Source organism: Rhipicephalus microplus, chromosome 4 (assembly GCF_043290135.1).
Source record: "Rhipicephalus microplus isolate Deutch F79 chromosome 4, USDA_Rmic, whole genome shotgun sequence".
Taxonomy (NCBI): Eukaryota; Metazoa; Arthropoda; class Arachnida; order Ixodida; family Ixodidae; genus Rhipicephalus; species Rhipicephalus microplus.
In genome coordinates this window covers 185,480,844-185,505,296 of record NC_134703.1, presented here as the reverse complement: position 1 = coordinate 185,505,296, position 24,453 = coordinate 185,480,844, and the positions used below count along the sequence as shown (strand labels likewise).

The 24,453-nt window shown below is 45.2% G+C and overlaps 1 protein-coding gene across 1 annotated transcript in view; it reads right to left on the bottom strand.

Moving 5' to 3' along the window:
* The window catches only part of LOC119173012 (phospholipid-transporting ATPase ABCA3-like), a 101,261-nt gene that overhangs the window by 4,380 nt on the left and 72,428 nt on the right, over positions 1-24,453 (bottom strand). The window contains exon 3 of the mRNA XM_037424142.2: positions 15,763-15,936. Within this exon, the coding sequence (XP_037280039.1) occupies positions 15,763-15,936 (174 nt within the window). The remainder of the gene's footprint in view (positions 1-15,762; positions 15,937-24,453) is intronic.

Here is a 24,453-nt window from a genome sequence, read left to right as displayed (position 1 = left end):
AATGTGGCCCAAACAGCGTTCAGGTCGCACACTCGTCAAAACATACAGAGAGGCACCATACCTGACAAGCAAAAAAAAAGGTCACGTGCTTGAATATGAAACAGATAACTGTGAGCTATCTCAGTTAACATTTTGTTCAGGCGCCAGTACTTTAAAATACCTTTACTTTTCGTAATAAATGTTTAAAAAGCTTTTTCGGTTCACATGAAAAAACTCCTCTGGTTTCTTTTCGCTACTCGACCTTCAAAGCCTTGAAACTTGGTCATTTATTTATTCACTCATTTCTTTCAAACATTTATGTTCCAAATTTTGTGAAATGTCACTTTTTCGCCAAAAGTTTTGTATACTGATTCATTGAAAGTCATGACTGTATTTTTAGGAGCAGGCCTGTAGTTTAGGTCTAACCAGTTTCACCATTATCCCATTTTTGCCTACCGGCGTTCCAACGAATATGATCGCGAGAATTTGTACTGTGATACAAAGTAAGGCTAGAGGTAAACCAGTTGATTGTGATTTGTTCATATTATCTGGTGAACCTTATCAACAATAGACTAGTTTAAGAGCTCAAACAACTCCAGGGACCAAAGCAGTTTTCTTCAGTAGCATTCTACGTTTTGCGAACATTTATGCGCTACGAAACGTAAGACGTTTTTATACAATTCAGCATATAGAGAAGCCTAAGGTTTTAAATAGCATACTTTCAAACGCCGCCATGCAACGCCTTACGAGGCTTTCCCTAAATCTTTTGAGGGGGCTTGATCATAGCGATTGCGCTGGTACAATGAATAAAAAAACGTTTTCTCACGGCTTAGGCTGTGCTTTTCTGCCCACAAGAATAAATGCAGTTTCATGGCACTAATTTGAACACAAGATCCAATTCACCACTATATAACACTGTTTATAAAACTTTGTTAAGGCTACTAGAAAGGACAAATGATATGGTAGACTGTCGTCGGCAAGCTTCCTTCAAATGCTTCTACATGTGGCCTTGACAGGTTTGAGTGATGCCAGCCGCAGAGTTCTGGCCACTCTTCTTGAGATAACTTGGTATGCATGAATTTTATGTAAACATGCGACTATATTACCAATGTTGCTTTTGTTTAGAACTTTTTAATCAGGTCATTTTACAGTAAGAATCACTTCGAGCACGAAACAAAGCCTGTCAGAGCCCCTTAATAATTTTAGCATTCTCTTTGTTGCTTAATATTTGTCCCTCTATGAAAACAATGCTTTCTGGCTATACCTTCCTCAAAAGCTGTGTACAGTCATCGCCTCTGCCAAATACTTTTAGTATATCCTACACAATATTGTAAGTAATATTGGTATACGACTCAATCATGCCTTGAAACGTCGAATATAGGGAACTGTTTTCTATCTTTGATACTTTTATGCATTAGGTAAGAAAAAAATACGTTATTGCATATATCCCCCTGCACCTATAAAAGATTTATTATGAATTTCCTCCAAATTATTGCCATGGGGTGATAACGTGGCTGAAGAAGAAGTCCGCTTTTCTAAACTGAAATCTTGTGGTCAGAAAATAGAATAAATTATACAGCAGTACACACTGTATACTAAGAGCGGCGAAGCGAGCGTCTGCCATCGTTGAAGGAGAAGCTCACAAGCGCTAAAACACGCTGTCTTTTAGCTAACGTCAAATCCTTGAAGAATCGGGCGCGTGTTCATTCAACCATGTGATAAAACAAAAAACTTTTTGCTGATTCTATAAAAATATTCTCACCTGATGTGCAGTACGCAATTGGGTTAAATGAAGTCTTTGTGCAAATCTTTTCAAAATATACTGAACAATCACTTCTCATATTACACATTCTGATTTCATTTTGATGTCTCTCATACCATTGATTACGATGAAGTGATCAAAGCTACAGAACTCAAAAAGCACCCTCCTCTACTGGGTTAAATTTCATTACTCCGTGTTTTTTAATAGACGCATCATGTATTCATTAATAACTTCAACAAAATATTTTCAGTAATACATTGTCAACAGCTCTCTTCCCACTTACTGAAAGATGGCGAAAGTGGTTCCGCCACACAAGTCAATTAACAATATGCTTCTCTAAGGTATTGCCCCATTTCTCTTACTAGAATACGAAGCAGAGTGATAGGGCTAATTTAGGTTTCGAATCTTGTATACATTCTTGAATATGATTCTTTTTTTTTGTTGCCAGAACACGATTTCTGCAAGACATTCTTGTGCGAAACGCAACTTGTATCTTTTACTCACTATCTTCACGCAGCCTTTCATTAGTAATCTTCAACAGGCTGAATGTTTTAAAATTTTGAAAGCCTTTGACAAAGTGTCCCATACCTGTTTTTTTTAAATTAAAATGACTAAATTTGTATTCTAAACGATGGCATAGCTTGAAATATATTATTCAAGTCGTTTCCAGTTCACCTCTGCTAAATATACTGACTCTCTTGCACCTCCTCTTTTTAAGTATGCCACAAGGATCGCTACTAATTCTCTTCATTTTTTCAGTTACAATAATGATATAGCTTCTTGTGTCTCATCCCGTATCAACTTCTTCGCCGATAACTGTGCAATATTTCAAGAAATAAGGATACCTCACGGCTTCAATAATTTACAAACACAATTGGGCGCAGTATCCCTATGATGCAAAAATTGATACATGGACTTAAACGCTAAAAAAGGCAAGGTCATCCGCATAACTCAATCACCTAACTTCGCCGTTTCATCTACTCTTCAGAGCTTTTCGCTGGAAGTAGCATCAACCTACATATATCTTTCTGCAAATATATCGTCGAAACTAACGCGGAATGACCACATTGAATCCCCAGTCAATAGCGCAACAAAACAATTAGTTCCAATAGAAGAACTCCCCGTGCTCCTCCGGCTATCAGTTTTATTGTATAGAACACTCATTCGCTCTAACTTCAAATACGCCACCTCAGTTTGGGACCAATCCAATGATAATCCTATTTATACACTTGGAATTATTCGGAACAATTGAACACAATTCATCATGTCCAACTATACGAACCGCAAGTGCTACTAGCAGCACGGTCATGCTTCAGCTACCATCGTTATCGTCGCGCCGTAGAATTTTCCGTCATTGTCCCTTTCACTGCTTATTTCATCATCATTATCTATGCGATGAATTCATCTCACCTGCTCTATATGTATCATCACGCATTGAACATCAACGTGAGGTTCCAGTTGCTTTTTACAGGACATCCACTTTCCATAATCATTTTTTTCTAGGACTTGCTACGATTGGGACCACCGTCCTGCTCTCATCAGAGACTTTACAAATTATTACTCATTTGGGTAGTTTTTACCATTAGTAACTAATTATTTTTCACATATGCATGTTTTGTTGTTGTTCTTTGTTTTTGTCTAATACTGCTTTTAAACAGTCCCCTCTGTAATGCTTCGACCCTGATGTACAATATATATATATTAAATAGATAATTTCAAGTATTTCACTCAATATTCCAGCATTGTCGCTAATGGCTACGTAAGTTTCAGAAAAAAGCTCTCATGTGCAGTTTGTGTGCGTAACTTCATTGCTAAGATAATCTGAAGGTTTCTTAGTCAATCAGGCGCGTTTTGCGCAAGGCAGCAGTTTCATGTGTATTGGATGTTACATAAAACAGAAGGAGCACCTTTGGCATTGCGCCTTCTAAAAAATTCCTCATCCCGATGTTTTTGAGAAAACAACGGAAGGTGAACAAGCGTATACACAAGTATTTGAGAATAATAAACGTAGTGAAGTCCTACAGTTTGCTAAAGAGTATATAGCATTACCTAAGGCGCAAAACAGGGACGACTTTAGCCCATGTGAGAAGCTTCAGTGGAAGGAGTTTTCACTGAGTGAACATCGATGTATCGGCACCCACACCTGAACAGGATCGCCGGGCTAGAATTCTACAAAACGTGGTCAAGAATCGTAACGGCAGTTGGCAGTCGTATGTTGATTTTGAATGCGTAGGTGGGCCGCTTGTAGCGCGCAGATTGTAAACTGTGACGTCGAATGTTTTATTGCAAGAGCAATTATATGGACTCTCTTGGTTGATTTTGCTGTCACCGTTGCTGTCAACGTGATATCCCGGATATGTATATGTATTTATGTATTATGAAAGGCAGAACAATAGATTAATCAGAGATAAAATCTTAAAGAACCTGCCACGTATTAGAACAAGCGGCCCCTAATTCATCAGAACAATGCAAGAAATAGTTGGTTACAACTAAGTCACGCCACCCATACTATGCATAACACTGATGGCGACCTAAGCATATATGCATAGCTCGGCATCGCCTAAAATAGAACTCACCAATATAGGCACTACTAGCCGAGCCTGTAGCCAGCTGACGAAAAACAGCATCGAAATGATGATGCCTTTATCACATTTGTCGAGCATGCTGTGTGGCACAATATTGTCCCTCAAAATAACACCATGAAAGCAGTGTAACTATATTACCAATTTCAAAGGTCCTGTAAACCACCTAAAATATATAAGAAAAACATAACAAGTGGACATGGACATCTACTTCAGCATAGCTTCATGATAAACGGAGCCACATGTACGTGGTAGCAATAGAAGCCGCATGCGCCTCACCAACTCTAAGAAACACTCACAACCCTGGTAACGTGTGCGACATCGAAATGTTGTATCTGTAAAGCTCTGAGCAATTGGTTGTGCGATTGGTAGAAAGCGAACCTACAACTTCTAGTTAATTAGTCTGTAGGCAGTCACTCGCACTCAATTCTGTTCATCGTGCTTCAAATTGGCGAATACAGTTTGTAATGCCAGCACCAAATTCTTAGGTTGCCTACCCAATGTCCACAGCGGCACGATTCGTATCAGCATGTGCCAGCGTACCAACAACAGTGGGTAGCCAAGGAGCAAGGAGTTCATGAAATCATGGTAATCACAAAAGTGCACTTGTCGAGGAGGGCGAAATGGCTTTGGAAGAGGAGGCCAATCGACAACCAAAGCAAAGCGAAGAAAACACCAAATGAGTGAACACTGTGTTTTGACCATTAAATGTGTGAAACTCCACAGGTACGGCACTGTTTCAGAAGGTTGACTTGTCTTCATGTTTAGAGCACAGAACTGTAGCGCAGCCCAAAGTGTGACCTCTAAATGATTTAAGGACCATTTCAAAGAAAATAATGAATGCAGACAACTTGAAGGGCTCGTTTTTAATTCGTTTGAGGTAAACGCCTAATGTGAGTTGAAACATAATGAAGACGAGAAAATTTTCTTAATTTTGGGGAGCCCCAGTACTTTAATTTTGCTCTTATAATCATTCTGTTCTGTCTTACGCTGTCATTGATGAGTCGTTTATTCTCGATGTTTTTACAGTGACAAGGCCTCTATTTAGATTCTTCTCGCTAACAGCTACCCTTGAACCTTTCTTGTTGTAGACAGATGTCTCAGTTTGTTCACACGCACCAGCACTACATCTGCTGCAGACACTGGACGGTGGTTTACGGACACCGGGCAAGCTTCAGGCGCTTCAGCCATAAATTTATTTCATGACGGGCGCTTCTAGCTTCTGGCTGTAACACCGCACTCGGACCTAACGCTGGCCCCAACAAAATCACGAGGTGTCTAAAAGGAAGAGCCAATGCGCGTTGCGCTTTCCTCTCGTCTACCTGTGGCGTTGGAGTCGTTACCACACCGCGCGAGATGTCAAGTTTAACGCTAGTTTAGCGTCAGATCGGTGATAGCCTTCGGGCTCTCAAACCACTTTCGCTGTTTAGGCTTTTCCGCTTCAGTGAAAGAAGGACAAGTGTGCTCGGCGGCTGAACCAAAAGTCACGGGTTTTATCCCATTCATGTCAGTCGCGTTTAAATGAAGGCAAAATGTTAAAGCCTCGTCTATTGTGCAATGGCAGTGCACGTTAAAGAACACAAGCTAATCAAAACTTCCGCATCCCTGTACTAAAGAGTTTTTCATAATCATACATATATTTGGGACTTCAACTCCCAATATCTTCATTACCATCTCACTATGCTCTTACTGTTAACTACTACAATGACCACAATGGTTAGTTAATTCATTCCTCCTATAGTCATTAGTTGTTATAATTGAGATGTGTCAACGTGGGTACATCCATAGGTCCGCGAACTAACAGATGCATGAACTCACTCGGACTCAGTCAGACTTGGATTGAGCCGTCAGTTTTTGTCTGGGTGAGTCCGGATCAGAAATTCTTGGGTGAGTCTGAATCTGAGTAAGTCCAGTTTAAGATCATTTTCATGAGTGCGAGTGCGAGTGAGTTCAGCTCAAGAAAGTTTTGGCAAGTGTAAGTCCGAGTGAGTCTATAAATTACAAGATATTGTTCTTGAGATTAGGTCTCAGTGAGTTCCATTTTGTTTTGGCGATATATGTCTCTGTTTATGTGCCATTCAACTATACTGCCCGCCTTAACTGGACTCGCGACTTCTCTCACGTACGTATTTCAAAGCAGCGTACTCCATACACCATTTCTATATTGCTACGCACATTCCCCAGTTGCAGTTCAGTTGCATTCAGTTTGCCCCACTGCAGTAATCTAGTGGCTAAGGTACTAGGCTGCTGACCCGCAGGTCGCAGGATCGAATCCCCGCTGCGGCAGCCGCATAGGTGGAAATGCTGTAGGCTTGTGTGCTCAGATTTCGGCGCACGGTAAAGAATCCCAGGTGGTAAAAATTCCTGCAGCCCTCCACTACGGCGTCTCTCATAATCATATGGTGCTTCTGAGACGTTAAACCCCGCATATCAATCAAATTATATCAATCAAATCTAGAAGGTTAAACCTCACATATCAATAAATCATTCGATTTTCGCTCACAAAGCCTATCAGGAATGCTCAGCGCCAACCGCGCTCATTGTTTTAGAAGGTTTGCGATTATTTTACATTATTCTGTTAAGATTGTGCGGCGCAAGACACGAACTCTTGAGATCATTCTAGAGCTTGCATGCCGACTTGTGATAAGGCTGCAATGTTCGAGAGTATCTGTGAAAATGCCAACGCGCTTCGTCGCTTCTCAGTTGATCGACGAAGGACACTGATTTAGTTAATCTCGGTGCTATTCTCGGTCTTTGTAATCTGAGCTCTCGTTGACTGACCCCAAGTTCAGCCGAATACACACTTTGAACTTCGAATAGGTGACCTGTAAAAAAGCGAGCAATTGTGGGTTGCACCGTCTGCGACCGGCTTCCGTTTCGAGAAGAGTAGACGACGGCGAACCGCTTCGCCGTAAGCTTCAGATTAATCGCGATTCACGCGCACGGTCACCCATTTATCTTTGTCCCTATAAGCCATGATTCAGCCGTTGGCTGCTACAACTGAAGCGTTAAAGGCAAACGCAGGTCCAAATTCTCTTGGAACGAAGAAAAATGAGGTCGGTTGCGTCTGTGAAGAGAGCTACAGCGACGTGTAGCCTTTGAGTACACAATATTGAAGGCAGAGTATGCGAAAACCATTTTATCACAGGTACATGTGTATTCCACATGAAAAAAAAAAACTTAAGCATGATCTTGCTGTGAACATTATACAGAGAAATAAGTTGTCGCGCAGACGCGCCTAGCAAAGATGTGGGAATGCTCGGGTGAAATCTACCTGCCACATGAGATGAGCGCCGGCCCATTGTACCCATATATGTGACAAAAAATGCAAAAGCTTCACTATAGAATAAGTTTACACGAAGCACTGGACGAGTCCATTTGCGTGTATCTTGGTCAAACTGTGCGCCAAAGAAGCACCCAAAAAAAGTTCATTACAAACGCCAGGATTCCATTATTCGGCGCCATTTATGTCTGACTGTATTGGGTATGTACCGCCGGGCCGCGCAGCTTGATCAAGATTAACGTTTAATTAGGCACCTGCCTTCAACTAAGAAATGTATTTTATTACGCCCTGAAGGCTAGAAAAAAAGATATCTCAACGCGCTCAATGAGTGCTGCCCTTCATGCCGATCGACAGACAATGTCGGACGAAGCAGTGATACTGAGATGAGCTCTTAGCACACTGCTACAGTCATGCCCATCGCTTGAGGTCTTCAAAATTGTGATTTTTTTTTGAAGTAACTTATCATACAATGAAAACTGTTTTCTGTATCGACTGATCTGCTAGGGAAACTGACAGTACCCCCGAGCAGCATAAAGGCATTGCAGATCATTTCAGTGCGATAAATAAGTTTTCTTAGCGTTCATGGCTTGCGTAGCTTGGCATTGTAACAGTCACGGTTAGCGAAAACAAAGAAACCAACTTCTAAAGCACTGACATTGCACGAAGAGGTGCTTTTTTTAAATGGAGTGGTACAAAAATGCCTGCGTGTCGCTGCTTACCCGCGTAGTGCGTCGAACGGGAAGCTGTCCTATCCCGCAGTTCCCAGTAATTGCCCATAATACCGGTCACCTATCACACTCTGCTTCCTTCGTCGACGTCATGATCCCATGACATCTGGTGTAGGTGCTGCTTTTTTGATGTAACACACTCCGCTTCAAGCCGTGAGCCCAGCACCATTCGTGAAGGCATCGACGACAATACCGAGCAGTAAACAAGCCGATGGCAGAAAGGTGTACCACCATAATTCAGGTCTCTACCTGAGAAAACCAGGAAAACGAAGGCCACGGCTTCAGACGCAAGAACGATGACCACCCCCTTGGCAATTGCGCCAATCGTGCTCTGGCAGCCCAAATAGCCATCAACGTTCCGCTAATCATCAGTAGGGGACCAAGAAAGCTGGCTGTAAATGTACGACCAAGCTGAGGCCTTGAACAGCTGGCACTCAAAAAAAAAAAACTGCACCACGTCTATTTTAACCGAAAAGATGCCGCGAAGACGTTGCCTAGGAACCGGGAGTCCACGCTACGCTACTGTTTTTTTGAATGACTTTCTTCAGCACGTTCACAAGAGCTAGCTGTCCGCAAGGAACGTGCCACAACTGTCGTGTAGACGCATGTCCAATTTCCGAACAAAGACATTTCCATCTTCGTCGAAGAAATGACTCCGCTGTTTTGTAACACTGAACTCCCCATGGCTGAGGAGAATGAGCTTTGATTCTTGGTGCAACTTGTCAAGAAAGAGTTCTTCGAAGGGCTTGTTGGCATCCCGCACAAGACTGTCGAAGCATTCTTCACCAAAGCCATGACAGTCGAGAAGGCACTTCTGATGCGCAAAAGGCGCAATCGTCACTCTTCTGCAGTCAACTACTCCTAGTAGCTCATGCCGTTAGCACCGGTGACCCACGCGACACAATCAGAGCGAACGTGCGGGAGGAGCTGCGCCAGCTATCATCAGCTTCACTGCTTCAAATGCCATCAATCGCGGCCATTTTTGGCGGTGATGTTCGGCAATCTCTTATAATCTCCCAAGCGCCCCAGCCTGAGCGGAAAGTTGTGAGCTAGGTCACTACAGTCTACAGCGATGCTCCCTAAGATTTCGTCCAGTCACTTCCCAATGGACCTGGCCACCACGACCACCGACGCAACAACGCCCACCTGCCGACCAGCGCTATGCGTCCAGGACGACCGACGTCTGGCGCGCCCCTGACCTCCACCCTCTTGCAACCTCCGCAGTGAAGCCGAGCACACGTATTTCAGCTGCTGGTACCGACAAGTGTGGCTACCCCGTTTTGACATGAACGCGCCGCGTCCCCATTGGGATGGACAGCCTAAGGAGATTGCCGACTTTCTCACAGGAGCGCAGCGGACACCCAGACGACCTTACCAGTCACCGTTGCCGGACTACTACATGTCCCGCAACGCTGCTAATACACCGGCTCTCCTCGGAGCTGTACCCTGATCCGATATTCGGAGGGCTAAGGGTAGAAACAGATGAACATGGGATTGCTGTACGACAAACTACAAAAGATAATTCGCCGCTGCCGTAGACGACGATGACGACGACGAAACAAAATCAGAGTTGGGCACGGCGGACCCGGTAATGCCATGACGCTAAGTAGGAAACTGTTTTTCGTACTGGAGGGTTTGCTGGAAATCGCCGCCGGTTTACCAGCGACTTGTCAGGTGTGCCACGAGGTGCGCCAAGCCAACGATTCATACCAGCTTTTCGATTCGGTCTCGTCATCAAATCAACTAGCGCCGTCGCATGATAGCGCGGAACTTCTGGCGACACCTATCGACCAACGAGGCGCGACGTCATCAACAGCCGGGGATATAAAACAGATGCCTCATGACTACCACTTCATTGGGCACAGCGGACCCGGCAATGCCATGACGCTAAGCAGGAAACTGTTTTTCGTACTGTAGGTTAGTTCTCAATGCTGTACGGGAAGGATATTTAGGGGGAGGTTTTGAAGCGACTGCGGGTGATGGCATCGGCGCGACTCAGAGCTTCAGCTGAAGTGTTGTCAACACCACTGATGTGGCATATAAAAGTTGAAAACTCCGAGATGAATGCGAGCAAGCGCACCTCGTGCGATGTGTATAGTGAGTCAGATTGTCCGACTGAATAGTTGAGAGGTTTGTTATCAGTAAAACTTGTATAAGAGTGGCCTTTAAGTAGTTGTAGAAAATGGCACATAGCAAGAAATATGCCGAGAAACTCACGACCGAAAATGCTGTAATTTTCTTGGGGGGAAAGAGGTCACAAGATTAGAAAAAGAGGCAAAGGGCTGACAGTTATCATTCATTATTTGCTGCAATACGACACTAAGTGTATCAGGATGCATCTTTCATGAGCGCCTAAGAATAACTGAGATTGTGGTGCGTCAGCAGTGTGGCTTCAGCCAAAGCCTTTTTAATGGAGTTGAAATGTTCTTCTGAAGCGGTGTTCCATGGTAGTGCAGTTTCCAATGTTTGTCACAGAAAAAATTGTCGAGGAGCTCGAACACTGTAGCACAGTTCCTAAAAATTGGCGGTAGAAATTTACAAGCTTTAGAAACTGGCGCAGCTTGGTTATTGATGTCGTCTAGGGGAACTTGACGATTTATTTCACTTTGTCAGGAAGGGGGCTAGTTCCACTGATGTCCGAGCGATGACCCAGAATATCAAGAGATGACACTCCTAACTAGCTTTTTGCAGTGTTCACAAGAAGTTCGTTGGTTGAGAGGTGCTCCACAAGTTGACGGATGCGTTGCAAGCGCTCCTCGAGGGATGAGCTTGCCACCAGCAGGTCGTCGACGTTGGCGAACACAAACGGCAGACCACGTATGACCGTTTCCATGAACCGCTCAGACGTTTGTGCAGCACTGCGGAAGCCAAATGGCATTCTCTTAAACTCAAAAAGGCCGAATGAGGTTGTAATTGTTGTCTTTGGAACATCTTGTGCAGCAAGAGGAATTTGGTGAAAGGCTTTGTTTAAGTTGATTTCAGAGAACACAGTTGTGTCATGTAGAGCTGACGTTAAATCCTGAATGTTAGCCAGGGGCTACCAGTCGGGGATAGTTTTTGCGTTCAGGAAACGGTAGTTTCCACATGGTTTCTATTTATCTGACTTTCTGGGGACGAGGTGGAGAGGAGATGCCCTGCTGCTTGATGATGGTCGTATTATTCCAAGTTCCGACATGTGTTCAAACTCAGCCCTGGCTACTTTAAGCTTATCTAGAGCAAGTCGTGGTGGCCGAGCGAAAACACGTTTCCTAGTGGTGATGACATGGTGGCGGACATCATGTTGCATCGGTTTTGCACAGTCAGCCGGTTGCGTGATGTTTAGGAATTCTCGAAGAAGTCCTGCAAAACAGTTATCGGCTACTGTTGTAGTTGGGGGGATTATGTTCGAGTCGTGGGAAACGAATCCATGAACAGAGTGAAGTTTAGTAGTGTCTAGCAAGTGTTCCCATTTCACGCTCAACAGCAGTCCATGGTGTTTTAAGAAGTCAGCACCAATGAGGGCACGACGTACATCGGCAACGAAAAAATCCAACGCGAACGCGCGGCGTAAGCCTAGGTTCAGATTGAGTGACCGCGATTTGTATGCGGGGATCTTGCTACCATTGACAGCTTACAGCTCGAAGATCGGGGGTATTGTTTATCGTTGGGTCAGATTTCGGGCAGGAATAATGCTGATCTCTGTACCAGTGTCCACCAGGTACTGCTGGCCTGTGATTTTGTCCATGACGTGAAACAGGCGACGTTTAGGTTGGCCGTCACCAGTCCTCTATATCAATGGTCAGCCTGCCTGTTTCCCTACCACGAGCAAGGGCAGTGATGCGCATCCTGTTCAAAACAGCAATAGTGGTGTGGGGGACTGAGAGCGTTGTGTGCGTCCATAACGCGAGGAGCTTCGGTTGCGGTTTCGCCGACGTGAAGTGTTGTAATGACGCTCCGCGACACAAGCTAGTTGTTCTAGGTGATCGCAAAGCACGTCGATGGGAGAAGCAGGGTCGGATGGAGTTTGTGGAGTGGCACTCACATTGTTGAATGACGGCGTGTCCACCTTCAAGACCTAGTGCGCCAGGTTGGCCAAACAATTGACGTCCAACGTGAACGCATTGTCTAGTACCAGGTGATTGCAAAGCATGTCGATTGGAGAAGCAGGGTCAGGTAGTGTTGGTGGAGCGGCACTCGCGTTGTTGAATGACGGTGTGACGTTGCACGCAGACGGTGAGCCCACCTCCAAGACTTTGTCCGCCAGGCTGGCCAAACCGTTGAGGTCCAACGTGGAAGCAGTACCACTTGCACAGTGCCACGAAGGTGCTGCAGAAACAGTTCTCGCAACAAGTTCTCCTCAGTAGGGGTGGTGTTTCCGCTCTTGAGTTGACGCATGTAACGAAGAAGCTGGCTGGGCCGACGGTCGCATAATCCATTCATGGAGAGCAACTGCTGTATGCCCGAACGCTGAGATACCGCCGTTTGTTTCAGCAGAGAAGCCTTGAGAGTGCTGTATAGTGTGGTGGAGGGGGGCCCGGAGAGCAGATTAGATGCTTCTTCGGCAACAGCTGGTTACAGCGCCGAATTAACGAGATGGTACTTCTGTGGTTGCGTGCGTACGCCGGAAAGCCTTAATTTTGACTCACCTTCAATGAGCCAGATCGATGAGTTGCGGTCCCAGTAAGCTGATAGTAGGAGGGAGACCGCAGACACATCATGATTGGTCGTGCCAGTAGCTTCCATGTTTAGTTGCGTCTCGCTGCTCTGCATGACTTTACAATATTTAGACAGTGCCGCGAAGGACTATGGGTCACCACTTCGTAGATCCAGGTTGTACGAGAAGGAGACGTCTTTTCAGTAACAACGTGTACTTTATTCTGAAAACCAGAGATTCAAAGATAGAGCCGGTGGACGCAGTGCACCGGAATTGCCAAGAGTGAAAGAGACGAACGAGAAACAAAGACGACAGTGGCCCGTTGCTTGGAGTGCTGCTCCGCAGGTTTTTTAATGACAGCGGGGGTGTGGGGTGGTGGCCGCGTCGCTACAATACCTTTAAGGAATGCTACAAGTTTCCGAGTGAGTTGGGTCAGTAAAATTTGGGTGAGTTTGTTTACGAGTGAGTTCGAAGCGAAAATATATTTATTAAGCGAGTCTGATTGAGCTGCACAAGCTTTACCGCCATCTGGGTGCATCGACGTTAAACATGCGCTAGCTGTTCAACACAAATAAACACCGATCAAGCTCTCATCTATCGATTATTAGTACAAATTCACAGCTTCTGTAAGGTCACGTTTTACTTTTGCGCTATTCAAATTCTCATGACAGAACTATAAACCACATTTTAGCAGTGAAACGCCTTCTAGCTAAGTGTGATGAAAACTTGACCCTATCCTCCCTTCCCGTAGCTACCCGCTAGTACTCGGAGTGCTTAATAAAGGCACAAGTGCATTTCTCGATTTTTGTTTCAAACAAAATTCCCTTGCTCTGCAGCGTTCGCTTCATAGCGCTGCGTCCTCTAGTTTAATATGACACCGCTAGAGGGCTGGCATTACAAACAGCAGTTACCCGCACTTGCTCACGCGCGCTTTCTCTTTTCTTGGGCAGACGTTGGTCAGTGCATTTCGGTTCTGGAGCTTAGGGCTCAAGAACCCGAAACGAGACGCCAGCGTCGTGCAGACCCGGGGTTCAGAGCCCAAGAAGCTGACGCGGCACGGGCTCCTCACGTGGGCGAAATATAGATGGAGGCTCCGGCATTCGCGCAAGCAACTGAGAAGTGGCGGATAAATTATTTGCGTGTGTAACATTTTACTTTCCCGTGTTGGTCACGTCATCACATGATGATCAAGTCTTAACAAAAGTTTTGGAATTATGTATGTTTTTGACAGCTATGACAGTGCTCGCTATTTGTGTTTTGCAAACTCTTCAATTTTAAACCCGTGCCCGGTCTTTCGAGCTACCCAGTCTCCCTCAAGGGCCTTTTAACATCTTACATGTGCCTTCTTGCGTGCCCACCCTTCACGGCATCCACTTGGTCCTACTGATCTGGAAGTCACTTAACCGAGAGCAGGGTAATAGCATTGGCTTCAGCATGACGTTGAAGAAGCGCGAATCATAGCCCACTTGCCGATGAGATCTGCTTCAGGGCAGCACAGTTTACCCTAGATCTCTAAGCTTTCCTTCCTTCCCTTGCTTTCACTGTGCTTTTCTGTGTGTCTCTCTCGCGTTTTTCGTCACACCGTTTGTTCCACGGTTTCCGATACAAGATACCGCCAATTTAAAAAAATAGATGCTCCTTTTAATTCTAATTCATTCTTTACAAATGAGAAGCAGCAAAATCAACACCATATGTCTTTGGAGAAGCTGTAGTTAACAAAGATATTGTCATGTGCTGGTGACGTCGATGAAGGCAACCTTCGACGTGTTCAAAATGGAAGTGTTTATTTGACTGAATTATTGGCCGGGAATCTGAAGCAAGAAAAAGTGATGCACGGTCTGTACTGATATTTGCGGACGCAGCATGGCTGCCGGAACATAAACAAGAAGGTGACCCCGTCGGGTTTTTACACGTATCTTCGAAAACTTTCGCGTTAGCGCTAGCGGCCACGTGAGTCCGCAAACTAGTACTGATGTTCCCGTTAAGTGGCTGATCTAATCAGGAGTTTTTAAGATTACTTACATATGGTTCCCCTCATTGATCATGATATGTGGTGTTTAACATCCCAAAGCCACCATATGATTATCAGAGACACGGTATTGAAGAGCTCCGGAAATTTCGTCCTCCTGGGGTTCTTTAACGTGCACCCAAATCTGACCACACGGGCCTACAACATTTCCGCCTCCATCGAAAATGCAGCCGCCAAAGCCGCGATTCAAACCAGCGACCTGCGGGTCAGCAGCCGAGTACCTTAGCCACTGGACCACCGCGGTGGGGCAATTCGCTTTCATTCGAGCGTGCTTTGCACAAGAGAGCAGTTTCATTGAAGAAGACGGTAACGCGAAAATAGAAAGAAAGGAGTGGTCGGGGCTAAATGTTCACTCATGAACACTGTAACAGACCGGACTATCTGCTATCAGCATTCGCCCTAGGCGATATCGTCTCCTCCTCCTCTCCACCGTTTCGTGCGCTTTACGTTCCTTCCTTTTCCTTCTTTCCCCCTTCCCCGCTGTGAGCGCGGCTACTTAAGCCCAGCAAATAAACGGCCAGGGGTCTTTCGTCATCGCGAGGCCCAGCCAAGTGTTCATCGTCGTCTTGTCTCTGAGCTAAACGTTACAAACACATTGCGAAGACTGTCTGAAAGATCTTTTTTGTTCGTTCAATCGAGTGCCACACTGGTGACATCGAAAAGGGATTATCTCAGCCTGTTTTCTCTTGGACTATTTTAAATATGGTGTAAACAGTTACTTGTCTTAGCGTGAGCGGAACTAAGAAGACATGAAAATAAGTGATACCTGTGTGAACTAAGTACCATGCTGCATTTTGTTCGCTCCTTGATGTCGATCAGTCGCTTGTGGATATGGGTCCTGGCGAGCACGTCGACGCCAGCATACGGCTCATCCAAGAACACAATCCCAGGTAGGCCGATCAACGAGATTGCGGTAGAGAGCTTGCGCTTGTTTCCATCACTTCAAAAAAAAAAATGCGATGAATTGAGATTAATGTAATGGGAATAAAAATAAAGGTATAGCGTGATGTTGACATCAAGTGCGTAATGTAAACATCTTTAGAGAGTTATCAATGAACATGCATCGTGATTCAAACTAAAACTTCAAACCGTTGACAAAGAACAACCAAGCTAAAAAACAAATCTTTTAAAACTTCTAGCTTTCAACGTATATGACTCTCTGGAAAGATGCATGTCATCTTCCGTAGGTGTAATTAAAGTATGTTGATAAGTCGAGGCATCCCCGAAAGTGCTGACGAGTCTTCTGAAAGGAGGAAATACGTGGCAAGGTAGGAGTTCTTGAAGGAAGACGCAAAGACTTCTTTTTCTTAGAGCGTAGTTACTGTTTTGCTAGCGTGCGTGCTAATAATACGTGTGGCATTTATTCTCAAACAAAAGCAGCAACACAAACAAAGAAATCAGGCTATTTGTATGTTTGTTTTCTTGCGGTGATCCTTCACGATGGCGCCAGCAATACGTCCACTAATTTTAACAAATTAGGTTACACCGACTGCCATCAGCCACCACGAAAATTTATAGAATTATTGGCTGCCACTCTTTCTTCAATGCAAAAGTGTTGAATTGTTATGTTCGACTGAACACAGCACGAGTACAAATGTGGTCGCAGTTGTTTTGTTGTTTTCCCCTTTCGTAATGGTAGGAGTGTCAAACTCACCTCAACTGGCAGCAATCATTCACAATGGTTAGTTCCATAAAATGCTTGGCCAATGAATAGAGTTGTCTTAAAGTGAAGGTGTGGAAGAGTTCAAAACACTTTCCCGTATCTTCCATGAGAAATAACTCACTATATTGCTACGTAGCTGACTTATCAGGAGTCAGAAGACGACAACGAGAAAGTGATCTGTCGGTTGTGCGTGCTGTCCTCCATCTTAGTCGACGCTATACACATCACTTTCAGTATAGATTCTAAATAGACACGCCTCGTGTCATTTTTACGAACATACTTGTGGTGGACGTGCTGGGTACTTCCCTGTCTTCATCACAAAGCTCTGCAACGGCCCCATCATCCTAGGTCCAACCATACCACAGGTTGAACAGCCATCGTCTTCACCACCTGCCCCTTCCGTGGCTTCTACATACGTAGTTCTACCTCATGCTCATGATCCCGGTGTATTTTCTAGGCAGGATGGCGTCGACGTCCACAAATAAGTTAACCGGTACGAACGGGTCAGCGGTGGGAGCCAACTCTTATGCTGGCCAATGCGCTTTTTTACCTTGATGATGAGCCACCACGAGTGCGGTTCGAGACGCACAAAGCAAAGATTACAAGCTGGGATTTCCTCTTAAAAAGAAGATCTGCGACCTTTTTGGCGCCACCGTTGGGCAGCAGATCGCAGCGTGGAATCAACTGGCAGCTCGTGCACAGATGTCAGCGAAGTCGTACGTCGCGTACATTCACGACGTCTTCGCCCTATGCCGCCAGATTGACGAGCACATGACCTTGTCCATTCTATTTCATATATCCCAGGCATAAGTGTCCATTGTTTCGTGCACTTCAATCTAACAGGTTCTTTAAGGCGTCGGTCAAACAATTGGAAAACAATAAGAGACTACTCACGCGGCGATTATGACTCAATCAACAGTGAACTCGAATCGAATTTTGAGAGCTTTGCTAATGGCTTCTTTGATCGCAGCGTTCAACAAAACTGGAACTTGTTCAAAATGAAAGTTGAATCTTTAATCACGCGATACATTCCTACATACGTTATCAAGGGTCGCCAACGCCCCCCTTGGTTCTCAACTGACTTAAAAAAATTGCGGAATAAAAAGAAACGGTTGTTCCGTCAGGCAAAGCAGACTAATTCGTTAGCCCGTTGGCACGTGTACAAATCTGTCCTTTCCGAATACTGAGCAGCTATCAAGGAAGCCGAGCGCGTTTTTCTTAATAATACCCTTCCCTCAATTCTTGTAACCAACCCTTCTAAGTTTTGGAAAACTGTTAAACCTAGGGAAAAGAAAAACATTTCGCTTACGAACTCAGACGGGCAGCCAGTTCGCTGTGAAGAGTGTTGCATTGCATTAAATGATTTTTTTGTTACTTCCTTTTCAAGTTGTTCTGCTTCTGCGTTGCCGCAAATGCCTTGTCGTGATTTTTTACCCATGTATCCTGTTACCGTTGATGCCGTTGGAGTGCAAAATTTAATTCACAAGCTTAAGTTATCCTCTTCTTGTGGCGTAGATGAAATCAACTCAAAGTTTCTAAAAAACACTGCATTGTATTCATCAATTTACTTGTCCTTAATTTTTTTGCAATCTATTCAGACCTCTACTTTGCCGCTTGACTGGAAGGTGGGGAAGGTGGTCCCTCTGCACAAATCTGGTAACACACAGTCTCCTCTCAATTACAGACCAATTTCCCTAACCAGTGTTCCTTGTAAAATGTTAGAACATATAATTTACTCCAACCTTGTCTCATTCCTAGAATCAAATTCTTTTTTTACTCCCTACCAGCACGGATTCCGAAAAAGTTACTCATGTGAAACCCAACTTCTTTATTTTACTAATGACATAGCATCGGCTTTAGATCACGGCTCACTTGTGCATTGCATTTTTCTTGACTTTCAAAAAGCTTTCGATAAAGTTCCTCACCAATTACTCCTCCTGAAAATTAGTACCTTAAACATTGACCCGAACATTCTTAAATGGATTGAATGCTTTCTGACTAATCGCACTCAGTTTGTAACAACTAATGGCTATAACTCACCTCTTTCTAAAGTAACATCCGGCGTACCCCAAGGTTCAGTATTAGGCCCTTTACTCTTTCTTATATATATTAATGATCTCCCAGACAGCATTAACTCCGCTATAAGGTTATTTGCAGATGATTGTGTAATTTACCGCGAAATAAACAATGAATATGATAACCAATTTCTACAGTCAGACCTTGACACTGTCTCAACCTGGTGCAATAAATGGCTTATGACTCTCAACTCTAACAAATCTAAATGCATGTCAATAACCCGGCGATCTATTTCTCCCCCCTGTACCTACAGAATTAACGCCGTTCCCCTCCAGCATGTCTCTTCATATAAGTACCTCGGCGTTTACATTACCAACAATCTATCTTGGCACACGCATGTTACCTACATCTGTAATAACGCTAACCGAACGCTAGGATACTTACGCCGCAACTTTTCTCGCGCTCCGCTGTCCCTCATAATTCTATTGTACCGATCACTAATTCGCCCAAAGCTTGAGTACGCGTCCGCTATATGGGATCCCGTGCAGCAAAATTTAATTAACGCGTTAGAATCTGTTCAGAACCGCTCAGTTCGGTTCATTTGTTCTAATTATTCCCGTACTGCTAGCATATCAGAAATGAAATCTAACCTTGACCTACCCAATTTAACTGTCCGGAGGAAACTGGCGCGACTGCATTTTTTTCATAAGATATTTTTTCACAATCCATCAATGAAGCAAGACCTCATTTCACAACCGTCATGCCACTCATCGCGCATTGATCATCAGCATAAGGTTGCCATTCCGTTTTGCCGCACCAAATTATTTTCAGCAGCCTTTTTACCGAAAACAGCCGCCGATTGGAACCACCTTCCCTCTTCCGTTGTATCAATAACAGACCCTTTGTTATTCAAGACTGCAATTTCTCAGCAATACTTGTAACTATACGCAGTTTTCATTCTCTATCTTTGTCTTGTATGTGCTTGAATTCTTATACATTTTTAGTTGACTTATGTTGCCTTCCTGATTTGCGCATCTGATACTTGTTTTTTTATTTTGTCCTTTTTTCTTTTGTGTTATATATGTTGTACCCACCCCCTCTGTAATGCCCTACGGGCCCTGAGGGTATTCTAATAAATAAATAAATGAGTGAGTCTCAGAAAGTAGCCCATGTGCTGAAAGGCATACCAGATGACGCCTTTAATTTTCTAGTATACAACAAGGTTGCCACCATCGACGCCATCATTAAAAAGTGCCGGCGGTTCGAAGAAGCCAAGAGCCGCCGTATTACTCAGTGATTCACCCGGCTGCCCAACACGGCCGCCACCTCATCGTGTGAAGCCACCCGCCAGCCTCCCACGTATGACAACGTCACGCGCATTGTTTGTCGGGAAATCGAAGCCACCTGTCCGGCTCCTCTTCAGCCACCCGTTTTCGTAACGCTCGCCTCTGACCAACAACAGCCGTCAGTGGCATTAATACAAGCTGTGGTGAGGCAGGAGTTTGCGAACCTCGACCTTCCATCAGGATGTCCCTTGAATCGCCCTGAAGTACCGTCTTACTCCCCAGGACTCGCTTGTCGTTCGCCTTCAACAATGCCCTTCCGTATCCCTTCGGTATAGCGAACACCCGATGACCGGCCTATTTGTTTTTCCTGCCACCAGCCTAGGCCCGTTTCTCGCTATTGCCGCCACCGTTGGTTAAACCAATCACGTCCGACCTTTTCTACCTCGGCGAACATGCATCCGACGACCCCACGACGTTCAGTCGCCACACTCTTCAATTTCGATGCATCGTCATCTTACGAGCCTTCCACTGACGCTTCTTTGCCCGGTCGCCGCTACACTGACTCCCCTTCGTCCAGTCGCCGCATCTCACGCTCCCCGTCGCCGCTACGTCGCCAATCCCGCTCTCCGCCACCCCGGCGCTTTTCGTCGCCGAGTTTCTCTGGACTACCGCAGCAGGAAAACTAGATATTGCAGCTTATAGAGTTGAAGCTGCAATACCAATGACGGCCGAAAATCCTGTGCTGACGCTACTTACGCAGCACAGCCTGCTTGAAGTACAAGTCGACCGTGTTCTTGTGACTACCCTAGTTCACACAGGTGCGCACCTGTCTATTATGAGCGCTTCTCTACGCCGCCGCTCACAAAAGATTATGTCGCCGACTACGAAGCAGGCAATACGTGTTGCCGATGGTGGTACAGTACCAGTAATCGGAATGTGCAATGCTCGTGTCAACATTGCCAGTCGTCATGCTGTGGTCCTTTTTGCCGTGCTAGCCTGCTGCCCTCATCATCTTATACTTCGCCATGATTTCCTTTCGGCACACTCGGTCTTAATTGATTGTTCATCTGGTACCCTCAGCCTCGATCTTGCAATCTTTGCCGGCTACTCTGCAAAGCCCACCAGCCGCTTGAACCCAACCACTTTCATTCGCCTGCCACCTCGAGCCGTCCCGTACGTGTATTTGTCAACGGCCCCTCCCGTTCCTGACGGTGATTATATCGTTACGCCGATTACTGACGTTCGGCTGACGCGCAGTGTAGCGGACAACTGTGTGTTCCTTCCGCTCCTTAACTTTGTTTTCACCCCTCAAGTGTTGCCCTTCCATATGTCTCTAGCCCAGCCAACTGCCATAACAGAGGACGATGTCAGTGTTGTCGCTGGATCTGCTCCTGATCTAAGCGCGACCTTACGTTCACCCACCTCAGATGATGCTATTTTTCGAAACATGATTGGATCGGAGCTGTCGCCTCACCAGGCCGACAATCTCTGCCAGGTTTTGGCCTCATACAGTGACATTTTCAACACCGATGATCGTCTCTTGGGCAAGACTAAAATTGCTACTCACCGAATCAACACTGGTGACTCTCCGCTCATTTACCGTCGGCCATACCACGTGTCAGCGTCCGAGCGAGAAGTGATTCCGAACGAAGTGGTCAAAATGCTTACGAAAAACGTAATCGAACCATCAACGAGCCCTTGGGCATCTCCCGTGGTATTAGTGAAAAATAAAGACGGCTCGTGGGGTTTCTGCGTTGATTATCCCCACCTCAACAAAATTACCAAAAAATACGTGTACCTTTTACCAGGCACTGACAATGCCCTCGACTGCCTCTATGGCACCACCTTCTTTTCATCTCTCGACCTCCGATCTGGCTACTGGCAAAAATGCTGTAGATGACATGGACCGCGAAAAGACCACGATCGTTACCCCTAACGGTCTTTACCAATTCAAGGTCATGCCCTTTTGTCTCTGCAGCGCTCAAGCGACTTCCAAGAGAATTATGGACACGCTCCTACAAGGATTTAAATGGTCGATATGTTTGTGTTACCTAGACGACGTGATCATTTTCTCTCCTACCTTTGCAATCCACCTTGAACGCCTTTCGACCGCTCTATCCATGTTTCGAAGGGCCCGCTTGCAGCTCAATTTCTCGATGTGCCACATCGTTCTTCGCCAGATTACCGTGTTGGGTCACCTTGTTGACGCTGCCGGCGTATGACCAGACCCGGTGAAAGTACGCACTGTAACAAACTTCCCAGTCCCATGCTCTGTCCATGATATTCGCAGCTTCATGGGCCTCTGCTCTTACTTTCACTGGTTCGTGAAGAATTTTCCGGCACTCGCACGACCAATTACTGACCTTCCTAAACAAGACGTCCCATTTGTTGGGGTCCTCCCCAAGTTGACGCCTTCTCTCAGCTGATTGCCGCTCTAACGACACCTCCTAATCTTGAAAATTTCGACCCCGATGCTCCTACAGAAGTGCGAAGAGACGCAAGTGGTCATGGATTTGGTGTAGTTTTGGCGCAAGTTCAGCGGGGCAACGACCGTGTAATCGCGTATGCAAGCCGTCTTCTTTCTAAGTCTGAATGCAATTATTCTATAACAGAACGGGAAGTCTCGCCCTTGTCTGGGTGGTTGCAAATTCCGTCCTTACTTGTATGGCCGCCCTTTCCGTGAAATCATCATATATTTTATTTCCTTAAAGACCCCTCAAGGAAGTATTACATAAGGGGAGGATGTACAGGATATAAAAAACATTTGCCACATAAGGGGTTGGTATACAGGATATAAAACTTTTGCTACATTCAAAGTATAAAATATTGCTACATAGGTGTGGGTATGTACATTGCCATAAAGTTTCACTGACAGAGATGAGTTGTTACATTTTTAGCGAAAGTTGATGGGCAGATGATTGTGACGACGTGGTTTAAGAGGTCGTTCCAGTCCTTCACAGCACGCGGAAAGAAGGAGGCGGAGAAGGTAGCAGTCCTAGTGCGGTAACGGGAGACTTGGAGGGGGTGGCTGGTGCGGTGCGAAATGTACGTCGGAGGGATGACGTATGGAGGATGGTTGAGGGGCGAATGCAACAGCTTATGAAACAGGGAAAGAGTGGCTATGCGGCGTCGAAAGGCAAGTGGCTGCAATCCAGATTGGCCTTTTAAGGATGAAAAACTGATGTCATGAGAATATGACGAATGTTTGAATCAGACTGAGCGATTTTGAATCGATTCAAGGTCATTGATTAGGTAAATTTGAGGTGGATTCCATATTGCAGAGGCGTATTCCAGTTTTGGCCTGATGAGGGATGTGTATGCGAGAAGTTTTACGTGTTGAGGTGCGCAACGCAGATGACGTTTCACGAATCCCAATATTTTGTTTGCAGATAAGATAATGTTTGTGACATGCGTATTCCAAGTTAGATCGGCGGACAGTGTGACACCTAGATATTTGAAACACTGTACTATTTCTAGAGGGGCGTAAGTGATTTGGTATGGGAATAGGAAAGGATTATTGCGGCGAGTGAATGAGACAACCTTACACTTGTTGGGGTTAAGTTTGAGAAGCGAATTGTCACACCCTTCTTGAATGTTGTTCAGATCGTGTTGTAGGGTTAGTTGATCGGAAACATTAGTTATTGTATGGTAGATCACGCAATCGTCGGCGAATATGCGGATTTTGCAAGCCACAGTTAGTGGTAGGTCATTAATGTAGATTAGAAATAGCAAGGGGCCAAGGACGCACCCTTGCGGTACTCCTGACGTTACTTCGAGAGGTTCAGAGGATTCATTATTTACGTGCACGAATTGAGAACGATTAGCTAAAAAAGATTTAATCCATCTTAACACGTTAGGGTCAAGATTTAGCCCGGATAACTTCTGTATTAGTTTGTTGTGTGGAACTGTATCAAATACATAAATCCCAGATCATCACGGGCTGTGGTGGTTTTCCTCTCTGAAGGACCCACTGCACGACTTGGCCGTTGGCCATTACGCCTACAGGAGTATTCCTACTTGGTTTTTTAGAAGTCTGGACGTCTTCATCTGGACGCCTATTGCTTATCCCGCTATCCTGTTGATCAGCCCGACGAATCAAAAATGGAGCCTTGCCTCAGCGTCATGTCAATGTCCCAGTTTCTTCAGATTGGTGATGAACAACGTCGTGATGCTTCTCTGCGACAACTTATTAACCATCTCGAATCTGCTTCGAGTGACACGTCGCTTCGCATGTACGTCCTCCTCAATGGCACGCTGTACTGTCGAAGCCTCCAGTCATGATAGATTTGATTTGTGGGGTTTAACGTCCCAAAACCACCATTTGATTATGAGAGACGCCGTAATGGAGGGCTCCGGAAATTTTGACCACCTGGGGTGAAGCCTCCAGTCAGATGGCCCTGAATTTCTTCTTGTTATGCCGAAATATTTGCGTTCAACCGTGCGGCACAAACTTCACAATGAACCAACTGCTGGCCATCTGGACGTACGACCA